Source organism: Pelmatolapia mariae, linkage group LG3_W (genome assembly GCF_036321145.2).
Source record: "Pelmatolapia mariae isolate MD_Pm_ZW linkage group LG3_W, Pm_UMD_F_2, whole genome shotgun sequence".
NCBI lineage: Eukaryota > Metazoa > Chordata > Actinopteri > Cichliformes > Cichlidae > Pelmatolapia > Pelmatolapia mariae.
The window spans coordinates 53,888,636-53,912,570 of record NC_086229.1 but is presented as its reverse complement, the minus strand read 5'-3'; the positions used below and the strand labels follow the sequence as shown (position 1 = coordinate 53,912,570).

General features: G+C 38.9%; 1 protein-coding gene and 1 pseudogene across 1 annotated transcript; one reads left to right on the top strand and one right to left on the bottom strand.

Annotated features, from left to right (window-relative positions):
• Positions 1-10,376: 10,376 nt before the first annotated feature.
• On the bottom strand, positions 10,377-12,270 carry LOC134624654 (tripartite motif-containing protein 16-like). Its single transcript, XM_063469678.1, has one exon. The coding sequence runs from the start codon at positions 12,180-12,182 to the stop codon at positions 10,509-10,511; it is 1,674 nt and encodes a 557-aa protein (XP_063325748.1). The 5' UTR covers positions 12,183-12,270; the 3' UTR covers positions 10,377-10,508.
• Positions 12,271-21,834: 9,564 nt separating this feature from the next.
• LOC135932544 (uncharacterized) lies at positions 21,835-22,794 on the top strand (annotated as a pseudogene).
• Positions 22,795-23,935: the final 1,141 nt, after the last annotated feature.

Sequence of the window (23,935 nt, the reverse complement as noted above, 5' to 3'; positions counted from 1 at the left end):
GTCAGGGCTCTAACCGTCAATGCTTCAGTGGTGGATGAAATACCAGTAAGAGCATTTTATTGAACTCAATTTGTATAATTAAATTTGAAAATGTTTTTTAAAAATGAATAGAATGAGTGAAAATAAAATGTTTCCATGTTTTACCAGTTATCTGGGTTGAAGTCTCAGGGGCAGGAGTGTAAAGCACTCAGCAGGGGTTGTAAATGGTAAATGGTGTGAGTGTTCGCACAAGAACATTTTTTCTAAGTGCTTTCCTCACTATCATCCACACACATTCATACACTAATGGATGCATTGGAGAGCAATTTGGGGTTAGTATCTTGCTCATGCCCATTTGGCATTCAGCCAGGAATCGAACCACCAACCTTCCAATCAGTAGATGACCTGCTCTACCGCCTGAGCTACAGCCACAGAACAGAATGAAGGCTGAGATAACCTTTGGAGAAAACTAATTCCCCAATAACATCTAACCTAATCCTTATTTAGTTATAGTGTTAGACTACAAGTAGTTCAACAACAGATGAGAATAAGAAAAGGATTTTAGTAGTTAAACATTTCTCACATTGTTTCAGCAGCTCCAAGAAACATCTCAAAAAGTCTAAATTTACTCTGATTGTGGTATTTTTATTTTTAAATAATGATAGAGTAGTTATGACAACAAATTCTTCTTTTTGTGCAAAAATTTTATTTTACTTTCAGTGTGATCCCAGCAGACATTAAACAGATGTAAGTGTTTCAGTTGGTGATCCAAAACCAACAGGAAGTTTAAGTAACTATGTTGGGATACCACATTATTTATATATTGAGGCAAAATAAAAATAGTAATTGCAATATTTATTTATTCAAATAATTATTAAGGAAAATATCCTTGGCATAAACGGAATGTATTCCAGTAAAGTAAATATTTAAACGGAAACCAGAATATTTGGTTTCATTTGATCCGATTCCATGAAGTATAATATTTGACATTGTACTTTTGCTACAAAATTACATAGAACAATTTATATGTAATCAGATTAATTGCATTTAAGTAAAAAATTTGTTTTCCAGCCACTTCTTACATATATTTTTCAGGTCCTCAAGCAAACACACGCCTTAACCTTGCCATCATCGCAGGCACTGCCATTGCTGCCATTGTGCTCGTGATAATCTTCTATGTAATTGCCCGGAGATGTGGTAAGTTTATTCTTGCATTAGGGAGATTTTTGTTGTTGCCGTTGTTGTGTGTAAAATGTGTGCATGTTAACTACTTTGTTATAAGTAGAATTAAACAAGCTAAAAAGGAAAAAAAAACATGCAAAAGAATTACAGGATTATATGCCATGATGTCAAATACACAAAATAATACATATTGATATTTTACCAACATCACTAATATGAAAAAATACATCAAAAGAAAATCACTAAGTTATTTTGTGATTATTATAAGATAACTTCTAAAAAGTATCCAGCTATGCTAACCTGCAACACAGTGAATTTTACCTTTTTTATAACCTGTACAAACTAAAATACATCGGCTTCTTTGTCACAAAGTAATATTCACCTTTTGGCTAAATTTGACATTTTTAGCCTTTCAGATGAATCTCTCATTTTAATTGTGCTATAAATGATAATTTTTAAGCTTTCTGTTTATCCAAAATAACAAGCTACTATTCTCTGATGTTCTTAGAGTTACCTATAAACTGCCCATGCATGACTTTTGACACACTGTGTGTGTGTGTGTGTGTGTGTGTGTGTGTGTGTGTGTGTGTGTGTGTAGGTGCAACGAACGAGCAAATCTTAGACTCTTGCGGCAAACCCTTTTTTAAGCTCACAACGGCATGCTGTGAGCTGCTTCAAAACACTGAATAAAAGGGTTTGATCTTTTCTCTTTTGGATACTAAAGATTTTTTATTCATACTGTTCTTAATATCTTTTAGCACACTTGTTATAGCTGTCTTTCTTATATCTCTTTTGACACAAAATGTGCATGCTTGAATGTTGTAGTCAACCGATTTTCTTTTTATGCTTAAAAAAATGTTCTGTTAAAAGATATTCATGAAATTTGGTGGTATCTAAAACCTCCTTTTCTATAACTAATGAGCACTATGGTGAAAATGGTCACTTCTGCTTGCATGACCTGTTTCATCAAATAGACCAAATCAGATGTTCCTAACATTACATGTGATCAATAAGACTGAGATCCCTCGGCTCAGAGAAAAGCTTGTATGTGCGTTAGGATTTAGCCTAAACAGCAGGCACAGATATATAGAAATAGGAAGGTTTTTGATTTGATTATGTATAAGAAAAGGGAAGAAGTAATTTGTTTTGTGAGTGATAAACACTAAAGTTCAACTAAAGTTCAATAACGGGTGTTAAACAGAGACAAAGATAAAATAAGTACTCAGAAATAAAATAAAAAAATACACTGAATGACGGAAGGGGAATAATAAATTTCTGTTTGAGATTATAAGAAATCATGAAATGCAGTCATGATAGAATGGGGGGGCGATGATTGTTAACATCAGATGTTGTTCGTATCAGAGGATTCATAAAAACCTCTGCAGTTAATGATTATTCGCAGTTTCCCTGGGGCATTGTTAAAGTGAGCAGAAGACTGGAAGACTCTGGTTCACATAGTTGATTTTTTTATACCCCGTAGAGATACATTTTTTTACTTTTCTTTAAACTCTTACATTTTGAATGTGAATATTATTAACTGATTGAGCTGTTTCATTTGCCGTTTCTAAATTGCTTAATAAAGTATCCTTTTTCGCGATTAAAGTTAATTTTGTGGACATTCCATTCTTTTGACGTAAAGGTCGAACTTGGGCATGAGTATTAACATCTACTTTTTTAAGGTTCTTATAGGTTATTCTAGTGTTTGAAAATGAACAGATCCCTGCGGTCTATTTTCCAGGCCACTAAAGTAAATCTTAGCAAATTTCCAAGTGCCAAAGATCATTAGAGAGGAGCTACAGTTAATGAATGTGGCTGTTGATCATACTTTACTCAGGGTAGCTAGTAAAGGATGCAGTTCGCTAAATGATTGTGAACTGCGGGGAGGCATTCAGACAGAGGTAGTTAGTGCTGACAGATAAATAAAATCTGTTAAGCTGTCGTGGTAATACCCCTGAGATCAGAGACTCGGATCCTTTCAACCAGAAAGCCAATTTTATGACTATGCTGCAGTTTCTTTTGGCTAGAACTGAACAATGAACCACCAGGTGGTGCAGTTGTACATTTTAATATTTATGTTACATTTTGGGATATTTAGGCAACATCAAGTAGAGTTAAATCTTTGGTTTCACCACATCTCAAATAAACACGATTTTTGGAGGCCAATGAAGTCTTTGGAAAGAGACCAGTTTGAGATAATCTGAGCTTGGTGAAATGACCCTTCTGAAAACAGCTGATAGAAACAATGCATACTGTAATTGTTACAGGCCCCACTATGGTGGGCGCGTAGCCAGATTACGATCCTGTAAAACAGGAGAGAAAGTGAACACAGGAGACACGCTGCCGTTCGCCTGGTCAATCTTGCCAGAATTTATTCATACAACACGAGCATATCTACTCCACTCTTTTGGTAACTCAATTGTACTATAACTGCTCATTCCCTCACATGGCTTGTTGTACAAAAGGGTTAGGTTTGTGTATGGGATTTCCTATGCCCCTGAATGCACCATAGGTGTGCATGTCTGCAGCTTTAGTTCAGAGACAAACGGCAGCTGAACAACGGACAGTGTGTGCATTCATAAGACCGTGAGTTAATGTTTTACTTCACTCAGTTATGTTGGTGTTCAGCCATGAGTGTATTTGATGACTTACCAGCAGTTTCTGCTTCTGTTTAAGTGATGTTATGTATAAGTGGCAGTTCGCTAGCATAACAGATTTGTTCGCTAATTAGCGTCTAGCAGAGAGATTCGTTGTTATCATGTTGTTGATTCTGTGCTCTGTGTAACAGATGATAAAACAATGTAAAGTTGCCTTCAGTGCATAGTTGTATGCTGTGTGTTAATGCATAATGTCTGACTTTGAGTTTATGTAACCAGTCTGAAGTATAATGTCAGCTTATTTAGGTATATACTGTACTTGAGTACACCTCAGTTGTATCTTTATGTTTATTATGTAATTTGATTTCTAATTGATTTGTATCATTATGCTTTGTCTACAGAAACCACACACACACACACACACACACACTCTCTCGCCCAGCTGCGGGCACGTTCTCAATTGGAGATACGGAGAGTGACGGCTTTGTTCCTGGACTCTGCCTGTTTGTTCCTCTCGCATCTGAACATTTGCAGGTGTTCTGGCCCGACACTCTGGGGTGATTGCTGCCAGCTCAGATTTCTTTAACCCTTCTAAACACTTGTTTTCCACCAGTACATTTCAATATTAATCCACACTACTGGCATAAAACAACAAAGGGTTGAAATGAATGAAACAAATGACAACTACACCTCTTTTCCCATAAAACAGATAAACAAAATAATTCACATCATCATGGTAGTGTCTTATCATAGAAAGGAAACTCTACTTTCAACATTACTGCACTACTGTCCTTGCCAGCATTTTTGTTGGCCGTACTCTTATCAGCTCTCTCGCTTCATATATCTTTTCAGACCAGTTAGATTCTAACACTGAAACAGCAAGTTTACACATGACTTCAGGCGGGCTCAGAACACTTTACAGACACTTTATACAAAACATGAACACAAAGCTACAAGTTTATCAGGAACTGTAAACCCAACCGGGTTGGTGGTTCTTATTCTTATATGGAGTATTATACGCAGTTGCAACAGCTTGCTAGCGTTACCCAGGCATACAGCCTAGCTATAACATCCTACAGAGCTAAAGTAGCTCACATAGCGACAGTGTAATACATCACATATCACAGACCCGTCTTATGTCATGAAAGTCTAAGTATCACAGTGTCCAGCTGTGTATTTCTTTATGTTTTTGACCACATTACTGACCTGTAAAACAGGAGAGAAAGTGAACACAGGAGACACGCTGCCGTTCGCCTGGTCAGTCTTGCCAGAATGGAAAACTTAGGCAGCTATGCACCCGACTCAGTTCCCAAAGCACGCTGCTGCCCCCTACTGTCCAAAGTGTTATACACTCTCCTGGCAACAGGGAACTTACACGACATTGTGGATTTAAATTACACCAATAAACCAGCAAAATAAAACATACATAATAATCTCCATATATCACGACACTTAACTCACAATTGTGACCACATATCTGTGTGGATCACATAATCATGAATGCACAGAAATGCTGTGGTATAGAAATAATTCTCAGATGCCAACAAAGGGAGGAAAGTGTGCAAGACAACATTCTGTCACACCATCTATTTGAGTATTTAGAACAAGGTAGAAGTGACAGTCGTCTACCACTTTTTGAACATATCCTCGGTTGAAGTCAGAAGCAGGGGCGATTCTAGGATTAGAGCTTTGGGGGTACTGAGCACCCAGAGAGCAGCCCAGCCAGGCAAGATAAACTTTACATGTCACGATGAGACTTCTTCACCTGTCTCTGTCAGTCCCTGCATCCTTAAATGTTTCCAGTTGTCCCGAGTTCTCTATGATTGTCTCTTTGGTGCATTTAAACCCCTGTTCTTCCCTGTCCTCGCCGTATGTTGTCTTCGTCTCTGTTATCAGTCATCATAATTTTACCATCTCTGTGCAAGTCTGCAAATTTCTTTATTAAATCACAATGAATGATGCTAATAGTGAGTAAAAAGTAAACAGTATAATACAGATACATAAAAAACACTCCCAAAACAGAATAAATTATTACAAATAAATTATTACAAAATATTAATAAAAAACTATAAAAATGGAGGCAACTTTGCCTGTGGTAGAATGTATACAATGTATGAAATTTTTTTTTTTACTGCAGATACTAATTTTGTGTTGTAAGATTTATGAGTTTTAATGCTTTCATAGTGGTACATGGGAGAACTGACATTTTCTCAGGTGGTACACACTGTAAAAAGTTTGAGAAACACTGATAAGTGTATGTGTGCTTTTGGAAAACATTTAAAGCTGCAGTACAGAATCTTTGAAACAGGCTGGCTTAAAACATTTTTAGAATATAAACAGAGCACTCTGCTTCCCTTTACAGCTCCTCACTCCACCAGGGCACCGTTTGGCATTTTCTGCGCAAATGTGATGTACGTACTGCGGCAGTCATACAGACAACTGGACAGTCCAAAAGTTGGCCTACCTATTACTGGCTGAGGTTTTAGTAGAGTTGTGGCTGAACCACATAAAATGATAATGTTATGTTGGAATGTTGTTAAAGACGGTCAAAAATGTTTCAACCCAGTTTGTTTTGCAGATTCTGTATAGCAGCTTTAATATAGGGAGAACACAACTTCCAGATTGTATGAGTAAAATCAGTTTTTTTCTCTTTGTCAGTTTAACAGTTTTTGTTTTGCCTGTCACTATTCCCTGTCTGTTTTCTTACCTGGTTCTTCCTGACCTTGTACTTTCTCCTCACGTTCCCCTCTTTCCTCTCTCCCTCTTTGGACTGACAATCATACACAAATAGATTATATTCAATTAGATGAAAAAATTACATTAATATGAAAAAATACTATTAAGATCACTAACAAAAAGTCCTCTCTCAGTGTACTTTAGACCAAAAGGCAAATAACCAAACCACATGAACATCTAATAAAAGTTATAAATATTGAAACACTGATCCAACATTATTTTTGATTGACGAATCATTTGACTTTACACTTTTACCTGAATGTGGCTCCTTTTTTTGAAAAAACTTCCTTATATCCGTTATGAACCTGGCTGTCTCTCTGTACACAAACACACACACACACACACACGTAGCCGCTAAGACTGGTGGACCTAAATCTTCACCTCCAAGTCCGTTCACATACAAGAGGAAGAGGAGTGAGTGGGTCAGCGCTCAGGGCACAGAAACTAAGCTGGCTTTGAACACACACCATTTATTTCCATTAAAAAAAAAAACAAAAAAAAACCACAGCCAGAATCACAAATACAAGTTAAAAGCCCCCGTATACAATAAAAAGAGTGTTCTCAATACGCTAAAATCCCTGCCGGCAGAAATAACTATACACTACTAAAAAACCAAAGCTAAACAAATGTCTCCCATATGCTAAAATCCGCCCCCCACAGTCCCATAATCCCACAGTCCTGCCACATGCGGGCGAATGTTCCTTATCTGAAACAGGAGAGGAATTTCTCTTCCGGGATGGAAACCACGCCGGCCAGAAGAACAAGGAGGGGGCTCCTGTCACAGACCTGTCTCCTCCTGACAGCGCGTCGCCGCACAGTCCCGCCCCACTCCACACCTGAACACGGCCTCCCTCGTAGCACCGTCAGATGCAGGCAGAGGGGCACCCCTGCCCTGCTGTGAATTGCGGCCATTGCCACCCACTGTTGCTGTTCCTGCCGTTGGGACTGGATCGCTGAACGACTCGTGGCACCCCACAGTCAGGCAGCAGTTCCTCCAATACATGTGCGGGCTTACATGCGTTCCTTTTCCTCCTGCTCACCTTTCGTGCGTCGCTCTTTTGTCTCTGCGCTCACTATCCCCTTTAACAGGTCAGCCTGGCGGCTGATAGGCCACCTCAGGGAACGCCCCACCTCACAGGTGCCTACCATTGTCTGCTTAGTCCACAGTGGATTAGAAGAATATTGTGCAACAACACTAAAATACATAAATATGAGGATAAAACCATGCAATATAAATATCAATAAACAAACATGCAATATAAATATCACAATAAAATCATACAAATAAAATCAACACTATGTACCAATACACAGATTGATAAAACATAAAAACACAAATTTCCACTGTGTGACACACACACCAGGAGTTATAAGGTTGATGGGCATCCAGTCAGTTAGCTAGTTAGTATCCATTTCAAACAGGACAGTTTTAAGTTTTAGCTTTTAAATTTGCTGTATACATTTCAATGGGAGCAACAGGACGGTCAAATGTCGCTGATTTTACTACAGAGCAGGACGGATTGTAGGGTAGCAAACATCGTCGAGAAACACGTTTTCAACACTGCAGGTTACCTGGGTGTAATGTTTTCAGCTAAAAAGAAACATGGCCTGACTCCTACCTAACTATATAAAGAGTAACTGAAGGTTAAATGCAGCTAATATGTCCTGTTTTAAGGCAGGCACTTCCACCTCCGCTCCGCTGCGTCTCAGCCACCATCTCTCTGGCAGCAACGGCGCTAGAGGCAGAGTAGGTGAGAGCTGGAACAAACCATTTTGGGAGGGGGTTATCTATACATTTGTTGTTAAAATGTTACGTCTCAACCAGGTACTGTATGCTTTTTATATTTTTAGTAGTGTGTCACACAAACAGCAAATATTGTCAAAAAAAGTAAGAAATCTTTGGGGGTGCTTAAAATGTGCTAAAATCGCCCCTGGTCAGAAGCGCTCCGTCTTCACTGTACTCAGTGCAAAAAGAGATACAAACTATTAAAATAATAGAGAACAAGGAAACATTTCACAAAGAGTGAAAATAATATCACAACCAAAACCTTCATCTTGTGAATGCTGCTGCCTGTAAACTTCATGTATCCAGTGGTTTATACAGTATGAACATCGCATTTAATTTTACTTTGTGTATGTTCATTTTTATTGCCATATTGACGTTTAACCTTATATATTTTTTAGATGATTTGTTATGTGTCCTACAGAAGTAAAGTTTAAAAAATGTATTTAGTCATAATTTCAACACATGCAGTGATAAGTAGGATGTATTCTAGATGTTGTGGTAAAAACTCCAATTACAGACAAAAAATTCTACATGCAGGGGCCACTTGATTAGTTACAACTGCACATTAAACTATACTGGTAGTCACTCTCAATTTGCCTATAAAATAAATATAGTTACACCTGTCAGGGAAAACACTTACTGTGCACAAAACCAGACTGTTAAAACAAATAAATAAAATAATAATAATAAATACAAATAAATAAATAATAAAACTTTTCTTCATAGTCAGCAAAGAACAAAAATTATGGAAACATAGTCAAATTAACATCTGAGCATGAGAGTGCAGTATATTCAGTTTTACAATGTATATGAAATATATTCAGTTTTAGAATTTATATTTAGTGTTAATTGTAGCTAGGCTCAAAGTGTTAATGCTAGCTTATTTAAATAAACGACATAGTCACATGCAAAAGTGGGGAGGCACTAGGGGTGGCAAGAGATTAATTTAGGGTGGCACATGCCACCACTGTAGATCTGGCCCTGCTTAGTACATTACTCACTTGATCATGTTTTAGCTACAAATTTGTTCTCTTTATAGAACGTTTGGTATTCATGAAATGTAGTAAATGTGTGTGTTTGTTTACCAATTTATGAATTCATTCATCCTATCATTGAAATGACCACATGAGAGATGATATTGCAAGTTAACTGCACACAATGGCAGTAATTTTAGTCGTACAATATTTCCAATCACTGCTTGCCTTTAGTTTCTCTAATTTGTATACAAATGTATTGTAGAATAATTTGGGGTTTGGATTGTTACTGTCAGACAGTAACAGACAGAAGTAAATTATGTAGAAACATTCATATTCTTTTCTACTCACAAAAAGCATGAATTCAGTTTCCTTGTTATTAAGGTCAATTTATTGATATCAAACCACATCTTTAAAATTTCCAGCTCATTTTCAATTGCATACAAGAGAATCTTTACATTTTATGTCCAGAGCACAATAAATTTGAATCATCTGTATAAACAACACAGTTGTCCATTTTCCAACCAAGAAAAGGCTACACATCTTATTCGATATCTCTCTAGTTTCCTGAATAACTGATATGATCTACTGTATGAAAAGCTTTCTGCAGGTCAAGATAAAAACCATCAGAGAATTCATCATTTTATTAACTCTCCTCCATCTTACTGAGTTCACGAGACATCACACACTGGACTGACTGAAAGACATGAACTACTTTTTGTGCAGGTTTTCTTGTATTAAAACAATATTTTCTTCTATGTAAAGGAAGTAAATAAACAACAGAAAGGAAGAGAAATCCTGTCAATTCAGAAAATAGAACAAACTACATAATATGGAGTTTGTTATATTTAAACTACATGAGACTGGCCCCCTATAAAATCCAAATCTTTAAGAAATAAAAATAAATAAAGTTCCAGTGTTATTGTCGTTTAAACAATGAAAACACTTGAGGCCCTAAAACTGTTGAATTATTGCTTGATTATGTTTATGATCATTACTTCCTTTACTTACTTTGGGGTCCAGTGGAAACTGTTTTAAAATAAATTTCTCACATGTCACTCTGATCTGTTCACAAAGATTCAACAGAGAAAAAGTGCTGCATTGATTTCAATACAATTTCAGGTAAATAACAGACTATCAATCATAAGATGTCAAACTCGCAGCCATAAAGTGATCTCTGTGCAGAGAAGAAACAGCACAACAGTGAGCTCTCAACAGCAAAGAGAGACAAGAACAAAAAACTGGAATTTCAAAGGTCTATTTGACTTTAATCAACTCTGCAGTGCCTCCATTTTTATAAAAACCAAGTCCAGCATAGAGCGGCTGAGTGAATGTGGTCTGGACTCTGTGGAGGAGAGTCATGGTTTCAGAGACGCTGTAGAAAGACAGAATACCTGCTCTGTGATCCAGGTACACTCCTACTCTGGAGGACCGAGGACCTGAGAGGTCAGTTTGGCCTTTGTTGTGCCAAAATGTATAACTGTTTGTGTCACAATATAATGACCAAGATTTGTCATTAGATCTAAATTCACATTCATATGACCTCCCTGCTCTGCTGATATTCTTGTATGCAACTGCTATGTCTAGTGTTCTCCCTCTCCACTCCACCTCCCAGTAACAACGTCCAGTCAGACTCTCTCTACTCAGGACCTGAAACCAGTTAGTGAATCTGTCTGGATGATTAGAATAAGACTGTTGTTGGAACATAAATGTTGCTCTTCTGTTCCCCTCAGATAATAACAGATATTTGTGTGCTGTGTTTGGATTCAGTGTGATTTCACGTGAATATTTTAAGAATCCAGCTCTGGTCTTTGGCTCTGGTGATGACAATAAAACATCCACTTCAGTGACTGTCAGTGAGATGTTTGTCCATTCCTCTCTCAGAATGTCCTGTAGTTTATCTCTGGTCTCTGACACAGCTGCTGTCACATCCTCAAAGTAGCTCAGAGGACGAATATTGATGCTGGATGAGTGTGTAGACTCACTGAGTGCTGACAGTGAGGGGTAGTTGTGTAGAAACTGGTTGTGATCCTCTGTGTGTGAGAACTGCTCCAGCTCGCCGTCTTTCCTCTTCAGCTCAGCGATCTCCTGCTCCAGCTTCTCCTGAAGCTCTTTGACTCGACTCACTTCAGTTTCCTGCTGGGATCTGACCTGCTGCTTCACATCAGAGCTTCTTTTCTGGATGAGACGGATCAGCTCAGTGAACATCTTCTCACTGTCCTCCACTGCTTTATCAGCAGAGCCATTGATGGCCTCCACCTCCTGTTGAAGCAGCTTCACATCTTTCTCTCGCTCCTGGATTCTCTGCTGGATGTTTAGTCGTCTCACCTCGAGCTCCTTCTGCTTCTCAGTCCTTTCTGCTGCAGCTGGGACTGTTTCATGGCCTTTATGGTCATCCATTGTGCAGAGATAACAGATACTCTGCTGATCAGTACGACAGAAAATCTTCATCACCTCATCATGACGAGAGCAGATGTTCTCCTGGAGCTTCACAGAAGTTTTAACAAGTGTATGCTTTTTAAAAGTTTGAGATTCAAAGTGAGGTTGGAGGTGTTTCTCACAGTAAGAGGCCAGACAAGATAAACAGGACTTGATGGCTTTCAGTTTCCTTCCAGTGCAGACATCACAGGCCACATCTTCAGGTCCAGCATAGCAGTGATCAGCTGGAGCAGCTTGGAGTCCAGTCTTCTTCAGCTGCTCCACTAAAGCTGCTAACACGATGTTTTTCTGCAGGACAGGCCTCGGTGTGAAAGTCTTCCTGCACTGAGGGCAGCTGTGGATTCCCTTCCTGTCCTCTTCATCCCAGAAACTTTTAATACAGTTCATGCAGTAGCTGTGTCCACAGGCTGTAGTCACCGGATCCTTCAGTAGATCCAAACAGATGGAACAAGAAATAGTTTCTTGGTCCAGCTGAACTCCTTTCTGTGCCATTTCTCCTCTCAGTTTCTCTTTGGCAGAAACGAAAGCATTCTGACCTCTGATCTCATAACATACTTTTCTGTCGTGAATGGAGCCTGCCGGCTCTGAAACCTTACAACATGTTTGTTACACCCATCTTCAAACTGCTGATCTAAAGGGGAGGGAACAAGGAAATACATTTACAGTGTTTCAGGAAGAAGAGGGAGGAGTTATCAGGCTTTGACACAGTCCAGGAAGTGCAGCAGTTTAACGTAGACGCTGTTTGTTTAACCCTTTGAACATGAACAAAGGAGGCTGATCAGTTTTTACATTTATAATATATGAATGACAAGTAAATAAAAAGCTGTCACACCATGGCACATATTATACTGTGACTTGTTTTTCATTTCAAAAATGTTCACATTCAGACACAAAAATTATTAAATATTTCACAGTTATTAATCCTTCAAATATGAGACATTTAGCTTTCAGACACAGAGCCAGTGTCTTTATCTTTATTGCAAGTATTTTTGTGTTTTACGCCGTTGAATATCAAGTTAAATATGCTGCGAAATGTGAACATTTACAGAATAAAAGGTCAGAATGTGTAGAACAGGTTTTTCTTTCACTTATATTGATATTGATGTTTTCACAAATATATTGAGAGCTGCAGACTTGCATTTCAAATTTTACTCTTATTTTTTATTTTTACTACTTGGAACCACAACTCTGTGACTCCAACCTCTCAGATCAGTGAATACAAGTGCTCGTGTCATGATCCGGGGTGTCGGTGGTGTTTTGGGGAATGATTTCTTACTCTGTTCAAAGCTCAGGTCCTGCCTCCAGGTCAAGTTCTGGGTCTACATCTGCCTCCACATGCAGCTCATTGTCTGCAATCAGCAATGACGCTTTATGGTCCACCTCAGACTATTTGCCAGATTGTCATCTAAACAGTAGTTTTAAATCAGCCTTCATGTTCTGCTTGCTCCAAGTGTTCCTCTGTTTAATTTTGCCTTCTTTGTGTCTCCAGTTTCCTGCACCTCCAGATCATTATCCACTTACCTCCACTCTTATCTGGATTTCTTCTGTCACTGGTCCTTCCCTCCAACCAGCTGCCTGCCTGCTCGCTCTGTTTCACCCAACTTCCTGTGGAGAATCTGGAAACCTGCCTGTCTGCTTTCCTGCTCACTGTAACCATCCATGACTTCAGAAAAGGTCTCCCTCCCTCCAAAACCCAGATTCACCAGCCTGCCAAGGAAGCAATCTTCTTGCTTTCAGACACAGAGCCAGTGTCTTCATCTTTACTGCAAGTATTTTTGTGTTTTACACCGTTGAATATAAAGTTAAATGTGCTGCAAAATGTGAAAATATACAGAATAAAAAGTCAGAATGTGTAGAACAGGTTTTTCTTTTTTCACTTACAAAATGTTTTCAAATTCTTCTCTTTTAAACTCGCAGATACAGAAAAAAATATTTACAAACGATTAATACGTTGGACAGTGGATCCAACCTTTCAGAAGTTTCCACCTAGTAATATTTTACAGTTGTCTGTGTCTCTATTTAATAAAATCAGTTTGAGGTTGAAACAGCTGTGACTTGAGTCTGCTTGTGGATCCACTTTCACGCTGGCCTCTCGGCCCTGAAAGCTTGACTTCTCTCTCTCGACTCATAAATTCACGCATTGTGAGCTTCAACTTTTGCTGCACTTTTTAAGAGAAATCTGATACAAAACTTGTACTTGTAGCTGAAGGGGGACAGGGGGTGGTGAGGGGGTTTGTGTAGTTGAAGGCAGAGACAATAGGAATGGAGGTCAGCCAATCAGGATATTGATAACTGGTTTGTATTGCGACTCTTTGTGTTCTGTCTTTCTGGGGGTGTCGATCAAAACAAGCAGCAGCCAATCAAATGCAGTCCAGTCATTTATTTAGTTGGCTCAGATATTTACACAGCACAGTAATGAAGGGCACAGTACAGGTTTTACAGTCTTTGTAATCTGTGAGTGTGCATAGGTTTACTCTAAAAAGGAAATAAACAACACGAAATAACATTTAGATTCATGTCACGTATGTAGGTTTATATAACAGTTATAATTACTTAAACTAAAACTCGTACACATATTTCTGTGTTAAACTAAGTAGATCCTAACTCTGACGTTACAGCGTTCACAAAGACAAACACAGTCCAACAGCACCATCTACTGACTCCACAGGTTTACAGCAGCTTGATCATGTGACTACATTTGCACAAACATGACTATCAAGCTGCAAACTGTCTGTATCAGTGTTTCCATTCTGAAAGACGTGGAGACGTTTTACAAAATAAAATACATATGAAATAAAATAAACTAATAAATCATCACACTTTTAGATTCAAATATTTGTTAATTAAGCAATTCAAGATTTCCAACTTATGAGGACAACATAAAGTCTGTTCATCTATTTTAATGACACAGTAAGTCTGAATTATTAGAATCATCAATATTTAAAGACATAATTAAAGACAAAAATAAATCAATAAAACTGTGTCCACAAGCAATAATAAGGTGCATTTATTAAAGGAAAAATCATTATTGAACCTCTTTTAAATGTAAAAATGCTGCAGATGTTTGCTAAAAATAGATCCACAACAACTGCATCCCTGCATCTGTTTCCTTCCTGGTAATATTTAAAGCAAAAATAATGATGATACAGTTAACAATAAATAAATAACAATAAATAAAACAATTAAAACAAAACAAAAAAACAATAAAAACAGAAGTGCTACTCGAAACATAAACCTGCTTAACAGATGCTGATCAGTACGACAGAAAATCTTCATCACCTCATCATGACGAGAGCAGATGTTCTCCTAGAGCTTCTTGGAGGGGGCCACCAGCTTGTGTTTCTTTTATGGAGCTGCATCATAGTGAGGTTGGAGGTGTTTCTCACAGTAAGAGGCCAGACAGACATCACAGGCCACATCTTCAGGTCCAGCATAGCAGTGATCAGCTGGAGCAGCTTGGAGTCCAGTCTCCTTCAGCTGCTCCACTAAAGCTGCTAACATGGTGTTTTTCTCCAGGACAGGCCTCGGTGTGAAAGTCTTCCTGCACTGAGGGCAGCTGTGGATTCCCTTCCTGTCCTCTTCACCAAAATGTATTTTCATACAGTTCATGCAGTAGGTGTGTCCACAGCAAATAGTCACCAGATAATTCAGTAGATCCAAACAGATCAAACAAGAGAAAATTTCTTCATCCTGCTGAGCTACTTTTTGTGCCTTTTGTCCTGGCAGTAACAAATGAATATATTACTCGGTGTGTGTCTATGAGTTTCTGTTTTGTTGAAGTGAAACTAGACTTAACAACCTGTGTCTGTGCAGTGAGTGGGGGCTGTCAGCTGTCAGATATATGTGTATAGAGTGTATCTGGACATTCTTTCAATGATGAGGATGTACAAATCCTGGAGAGGGAGGAACACTGAGTGTTGAGTCAAGGAGGACATTTACGTGAAAATGGAAAGACGATCGCTGAATCAAGGAGGGGGCCTCTTTCACCTGTGTGAATGCTGTGACTGCAATGATCAAATAATATTGACAATTTATCAATACTGCTAAATCTAGGATTGAATTCAGAACTGCTCATAGAGGGTCATTGGATTGTTGGGGTTTTTTTTGTATTATCTCAGAGTCTTTATCTTATAATATAAAGCGTCTTGACGCGACTGTTAAGCTGCATTGATTCATTCACAGACACAGCACTGATATTCATTCGTGTGTGCATATATGATTTAACGAATGTATGTATTTCAAACAGACACACTATAAAATGAGGAAGAAGGTCCTGAGAATAGTGAAAGTTAGACAATAGTTGGCAAAAGAAACATGTCAAAAAGTCTAAATTTACTCTGACTGTTGTATTTTTATTTTTAAACAATAATAGAGCAGTTATGACACCAAATGTTTCTTTTTGTGTAAAAAATATTATTTTACTTTCAGTGTGATCCCAGCTGACATTAAACAGAATTCATTTAAAGCCGATGTAAGAGTTTAAGATGCCGATCCAAAACCAACAGGAACTTTAAGTAACTATGTTGGGATACCACATTAAACTGAATATAGTCTTACTTTATATACATTTTTTTAAATATATTTTTATATTGAGGCAAAATAAAAATAGTAATTGCAAGTTTTATTTATTCAAATAATAATTAAAGAAAATATCCTTGTTATAAACCAGGGGTGTCAAACTCATTTTAGTTCAGGGGCCACATGGAGAAAAGTCTATTCTCAAGTGGGCCAGACTAGTAAAATCATTGTATATATAACTTAAAAACAACAACTTCAGATTATTTTCTTTGTTTTAATACAATCAACACAAAAAATAAAGCTAGAGCCTGTGGACAGTATGTTCAAAATAGTACAAGCACAACATTGCTATTAATCATAAAACACCTCCAGTTATTTGAAAATTCTGAGGACAACAAACACACAACCACACAGTACCTCACTGATTTACAGAACTATATCACAGATCACCGAATTCTATCAGTGTCTCATGGAGCACGTTCAGTGGGGTTGCATAGTTTATTTGACTCCTGATACCTGGCATCTTTTAGCTTTCACCAGCTCATCAATATCAGGCATCACATCCTGAACGGCAGCTAACTTCAGGATGTGATTCAAGTGCTTGTGTGTGAGCCTTGAGCGCAGTTTTGTTTTATTTATGCTCATTACAGAGAAAACTTGCTCACAAAGATATGTGGTTCCGAACATGCACAACAGTTTTGCAGCAAGGGCTGTCAAGTTGCGGTAACCTGGCAAGAGATTCTCATGAAATGTGTTCAAGCTAGATGCGGCAAATTTGCCCTTCAAATCCGAGTCACACTGCAAGTCTATTATTTCAAGTTGGATCCTGACGGGCAGATCAGAGGGATTCACGGTGAACGGCGAGCAAAAAACTTTGAAGTCTTTCTCCAGTTCACCAAAAATCTTAAATTGTTGCTCAAACTCTAAATACAGTCCCGTTATTTTATCTTTGAACCGTTTCATGTCTGCCACACTTTGGATCATGCACACATTTTTCAGACAGGGGAAGTGAGCTGCATCACCACCAGCCAGCTGTGTTTCCCACAATGACGGCTTCAACTTGAAAGAACGTTTGCTGTCATAATACTGCGTGACAACTTTATTGCGTCCTTGAAGCTGTTTGTTCAAGTTATTCGGGTGCTCTGTAACATCCACCATAAATGCAAGCTCCTGCACCCATTCTGCGGAATGAAATTCTAACACTGGTTTGCCCTTTTCTTCCATGAACTATTCAATTTCTTCTCGTAAATCAAAGAAACACCTCAGCACAGCACCTCGGCTCAACCATCTTACCTCAGTGTGGTATGGCAGGCCATAGACGTGGTCTTTCTCTCTGAGAAGGCTGTCAAACTGACGGTGATTGAGGCTTCTGGATCGGATGAAATTAACAGTTTGGATGACCACCTTCATGACGTTATCCATTTTCAGTGACTTGCAACACAAAGCCTCCTGGTGCAAAATACAGTGAAAAGTCCAAAAATCACATCCTCCATTTGCAGATTGCACTTTATCTCTGAACTTTGTTATGACGCCTGTTTTTCCCGATCATTGAGGGCGCACCATCTGTAGCCAGGCTGACAGTGCGGGACCAGTCCACTCCAACCATGTCCAGCGCGGTGAAAATATCAGCTGCAGTAGTTGTATCTGTCATCGGCACCTACTCCACGAACTCCTCGGTGAGGGTCAATGTGTCATCAGCTCCTCAGATAAAAATTGCCAGTTGTGCAACATCTGTAATGGCCGTGCCTTCATCAATTGCAACTGAAAATGCAATAAATGACTTTACTTTTTGCTTCAACTGGCTGTCCAAATCCGCTGAAAGATCAGAAATCCTGTTGGCAACTGTGTTTCTTGTCAGGCTGATATTTGCAAAGGCCTGGCGCTTTTCAGTGCACACAATCTCCGATGCCTTCATCATACATGTTTTTACAAATTCACCCTCACTAAATGGTTTTGATGCTAGTGCAATTTTGTTAGCGATGAGGTAGCTAGCTTTCACTGCAGCGTCACTGATGTCTCGGCTGTGAGTAAACACAGACTGCTGTTTCTTCAGACCCGGCAACGGTTCATTCACCTTCTCTCTTCTCCGCTGTCCTTGAAAGTTGTCATATTTGTCTGCATGAAGACTCACATAGTGACGACGGAGGTTTTATTCTTTCAGCACTGCAACATGCTGGGAACACACCAAACATACAGCTTTCCCATTCACTTCCGTGAATAAATAGGAGGATGACCATTTTTTCTTGGAACACTCTGCACTCTGCATCCACTTTTCTCTTTTTTGACAGAGACATATTGGGGCAGTGAGGGTGCCAAAGCACATCAGGTTTAAATTTTGTGGGCAAAACAAAGTAGCTCACAATTGCCATTGCGCCATCCAAAGGACGCAATTGGAACAGCAGTTTCTTTTTTGATAATTTGCAGCTCATTTTTAGACTTTACAAAATCATCTTGCGGACTGAATTAAACCCGTTTGCAGGCCTTAAGGCCGTAAGTTTGACACCCCTGTTATAAACTGAATGTATTCCAGTAAAGTAAATATATTTAAACAGAAACCACAAATATTCAGTTTCATTTGATCTGATTCCATGAAATATAATTATTTTGTGATCATTATAAGGTAACTAATAAAAAGTATTCAAATGTGCTAACCTGCAACGCAGTGAATGTGTTACTTCACTGCGTTGGCTGTAGCTCAGGTGGTAGAGCGGGTCACCGACTCACCGGAAGGCTCCTCCAGTCTACATGCCAAATATCCTTGGACAAGATACTAACCCCATGTTTGCCTACTGGTGGTGGTCAGAGGGCCCAGTGGCGCCAGTGTCCGGCAGCCTTGCCTCTGTTAGTGCGCCCCAGGGCAGCTGTGACTACAATGTAGCTTACCATCACCAGTGTGTGAATGTGTGTGTGTGAATGGGTGGATGACTGGTTGTAGTGTAAAGCATTTTGGGGTCCTTAGGGACTGAGTAAAGCACTATACAAATACAGGCCATTTACCATTTAGCATTAAAACGTGTACAAACTAAAATGTATCGTCTTCCTTGTTGTTGCAAGGTAATATTGAGCTTTTGGCTCAATGATATATTTAGCTTTTCAGGTTAATTTCTCATATTTAATCATGCCGTAAATGATTATGTTTAAGTTTTCTGTTCATTCAAAATAACAAACTACAGTCCTCTACTGTTCTCAGAAAGTTACCTATAAACTGTGCATGCATAACTTTTGACACACCATGTGTGTGTGTGTGTGTCTGTCTGTCTGTTTGGAAAGAAAAGCCTTCAAACACTGTTATTATTATAACATGAACACATACAAATAAAAAAAAACAAAAAAACTTTTCCCTCTGGTGGACAAACTCTGTAAGTACAACATGTTCCTAAAAGGCTTCAAGCCTACTTTGATATTTTTGCAGTTCCTCATTATGTCTTTTTGGAGATGTTGTAATGAGTGAATGAAGTCTGACTGTAGATTTTCTTTCTTCTAGCTGTACTGACTGACCTTTGACCTCATGTGTTGATGACTCTTCACCTCTGTCTCCTCTCACAGGGAGAAGATGATCTGCAGGATCCTCCTATCAGGCAGAGGAGAACCACAACATAGGAAAGAACAAAAGGAAGAATATTAATGTATTTATTTATAAATCACCATATTCTTATGATGTTGCATTTTGAAATTATATATTAAATACTTATAATAAATGGCACAGTTGGCCAAATGGTGCCAAGTGTAAAATGGATTTAAAGAATTTCTTGAATGCGAACCAGTTTGTAATGTCTGACAAGGAAAACACATATCATGTCTGTCAGCGAGGGCAGCAGTCTAAACAGAGATAATGTTTTTCTCTACATGATACCATATAAAATGTAAAATTAAAAATATCTGATCAAATCATTTCATGCAGGAATCTTACAAAATGAATTTATAAGCAACAACAACCTCTCTCCAGCTTGGAAGATGGAAGAAATTACATTGAAGGTAAAAATAAATAGTTGTGTTGTCTCCTTCCTGGTGGTTTGGGAGTTGTTTTTGTCACGGACCCGGTTCCAGGGACTCGGGGTCCGTGAGCAGTGTGGACTACTATCATTATTATTATTGTTATTATTATTATTATTATTATTATTATTATTATTATTATTATTGTTGTTGTTGTTGTGTCTTCTGCACTGCTGCTGTCCTGTGTTTGTGTACTGTCAGGTGTGTATGGGTGTGGTAGTGGCAGGCACTTTCAGGCCTGGTGGGTGTGGCCCTGCCAGCTGACCGGTCACACCCAGGAATCTCCACACACACCTGGCGCCGATGAAGCCTCGAGATAGACTCGTTTGTCCACCAGAGGGAAAAGGTTTTTTTTTTTTTTTTTGTATGTGTTCATGTTATAATAATAACTATTAAATTAATTTTTAGCATGAATTGTTGTATCCTTAAATATCTCTCTCCTTTAATTATTCACTTATTTTTATTTCCCCAAGCTCATCACATTGGAGTCCTTTGTGCTAGGCTATATGATAGACAAGTACCTTTGGTAAATTCTTATTGATTAAATGTGCTATAAAATACTGTAGACATGACAGTAAGCCTAACATGAATCAGATTTTTTTTAATCATCTTTCAGGTGCTTTATTTTCCTTCCCAAAAACACATTATTTAACATTTTTACACAATTCTTTGAAGTAACTTTAAGGATGGAAACACAGTATCAGTCCTGTTCTGCTGGTAATGATCCAATACCCTATAACAGTGCTGGTGTGTGTATACTGTCAATAGAGATTGAAAATGTGACGTCATTCAGGGGTAAAACCGCAAAGGATACTGGGAAGTAGTGGCAAGAGGTAATAGCGGGCACAGGCTTTCAATAGAAATCAGTCACACAGCGATAAAAAGAAACATAAAATGGCAAGAAGCTGTTGTATTATTAACTGCACAAGCCGGGCGAACGGCAGCCGCGTGAAGTCGACGGGAAATGCGATTGGTTTTCATCGGATTCCGGCGTGGAAGAGAAATTGTCCAAGCCATATCTCCGAAGTCACGAAGAGGCGACGGATGGCCTGGATTGCCGCTATCAGAAGACCTAATATAACGTTCGAAAACACTCCACCGCACATGTTAGTCTGCTCCAAGCATTTCCACAAAGGTAACTGTTTTGTGGTAGTTAATATGTCTTATATGGCGCTGAACAGAAATCATCGCGCTATGCTCCTTTGTTTATTGTGGCTGTGTGTAATGTTGGCTGTATTTTGTAGGCAAACCAGCCTACGAAATGCTGGAATGCGATCCAGACTGGGCACCCTCTCTCAAACTGGGCCACACAGACTTTAAAGCTTCTACCACAGCGAGATTTGATCGGTTAAAACAGAGATCGAAATCAAAACAGCCACGAAAAGGCCCGCGTTCCTCTGGGGCAGAGACAGCTCATCCAGGCGAAATCCATGCAGGTAAAATTGTCAATGTACATAAATAAATTCCACTTTTTCCACATTAAGCACTGTCTTGTTTTTGCACATAAAATGATCTTGTCTTTGTCTGTATGCATGTGTGTCTTTCAGCACCAGTCACTACGGAAACTACAGCTGAGATCGAACCACAGCAGCTAACTCCACAGCACGAGGATGAAGATCTGCAGGAGTGTAAAATGTGTTCTCTAAGGTTACAAGAAATAGCACACCTGCAGGAAGAAAACCTAATATTAAAAAAAGAACTGTCCAAAAAGAAATTAGACAAGGAATTCTTGAAAGATGATAACTCTAAAGTTAAATTCTACACAGGGTTGCCTTCTTTTGCTTTACTAATGGGGGTGCTACAACAAATCAGCCCGAGCTTGCCAGACACTGACAGGAAAATTTCCCAGTTTCAGATGCTCTTGTTGACTCTCACGCATTTAAGACTCAACCTTCCAATTGCACATATTGCACACCTCTTTGATATTAGCCGGACAACCACTTCCACTGTGTTTAACATTACTGTAAATGTGTTATACGCTCACCTCAGTCCATTGGTGCACTGGCCTGGAAGACATTGCATACAGGCCAGTATGCCACACCAGTATGTAGAGATGTTTGGTGACCGGGTGACAGTTATTATTGACTGTTTTGAACTGTTCATAGAGAGGGCACAAAATTTACGCGCCATGGCGGAGACATATTCTACATACAAAAGTAGACACACAATGAAATATCTCATTGGCATCACACCACAGGGGACCATCTCTTTCATTTCTAAACGATAAACGAATAGCTGAAACATCTGGCTTTCTACAGAAACTTTCACCTGGGGACATAGTGCTCGCAGACCGGGGTTTTGATATCAGGGAAAGTGTTGCCTTAATGGGTGCCACTTTAAAAATTCCAGCAGTCAGCTACAAGCAAAAGATGTGGAGGACACACGAAAACTGGCACATGTCAGGATCCATGTTGAACGCGTTATAGGCTGTCTACGGTCCAAGTACACTATCCTAAACGACACCATCCGTTTAGGTTTTGTGGTGCCATGCGAAGGTGAGAACATGACTTTGCTGGATAAGATAGTCGCTGTATCATGTGCGCTCACAAATATGTGCCCAAGTGTTGTTGTGAAGCAAGCAAGTGATGAATAACTGTTTTCCAATTTGCTCTTGTTTTGTTGTGCAACTGTGTTTTTAAACAAATCAACTATTAATGCACAACGGTATACTATTTTGCCTTTGTCCTGTAAGCTTCAATAGTAACATGTAACACTGTTGTCAGTTATAAATAAAGACAGTCCTGATGAAAGACTTGTGCAACACTTACTTTATTTGTATTGGTTCTGACACTGTATATTAGTACAGACTAAAAAGAAAGATTGCGTTGGCCCATTCTGGACATAAAGAGATAATTTACAGCACAGCTGTAAAGTGCAGTGGTGTGACAGACATTTATAGCAATTTAAACACGTTCTAATAATTCACTGTGCATAACAGAACAACAGGTAACACAAACCATAAAGTGCAGAGTACAGGAAGATGGGTCCACCGTAATGTGACACTAAACATGAAATCACAAGAAAGTCCTTTTCTTTGCCTTTTCATCGAGTCTGTCTTTGTACGGACCGGCATTGTTCTCCTTCGTTTTGTACATTCCTTTTTTGGTGAGGAAAGAAAAAGCAAGACGGTATTGGAACGTGAGAATAAACGTTTTGCGGTGCTGCAAATGCCTGCATTTAATGCGGTAATTTGAATGTCTTGCCACCACCTCCCAGCATGCAATGCGCGAAAGTCACGTGGTCTGTCAATCTCTATAGCTGGATTGACCTTCTCACCTCTAACACTAAGAACCCCATGTGACAAATATGGCCAATGTGATTGGCTGTGCCTTTCAGGGAGCTCTGTTTAGTTTTAGCAGCGGCAAGCCTGCGCTGCGAGGACCTGCAAGGAGGAGAGGAGGATGGCAGCAACAAGGAAGAACCTGGATATAAGAAAGTGTTTTTCAAAGAAAGAAAGAAATCTGTACGTTGCTTAAAGTCAAGTTCACTCATAAAATGTGTCCGTCAAAATAACGTTACAAGCTATGCTAGGCTTTGGCCCACATCAGTCTCAAGTTGTATGTAACCATGAATAACGTGTTTTGGAAACTAACTGCACAACAGGCAGCACTATTAGGCTACGTTCACACTGCAGGTCTTAATGCTCAATTCCAATTTTTTGATCAAATCCGATTTTTTTGTCTGCTTGTTCACACTACAAATAAAATGCGACAGCAAACGCGCTCTAGTCTGAA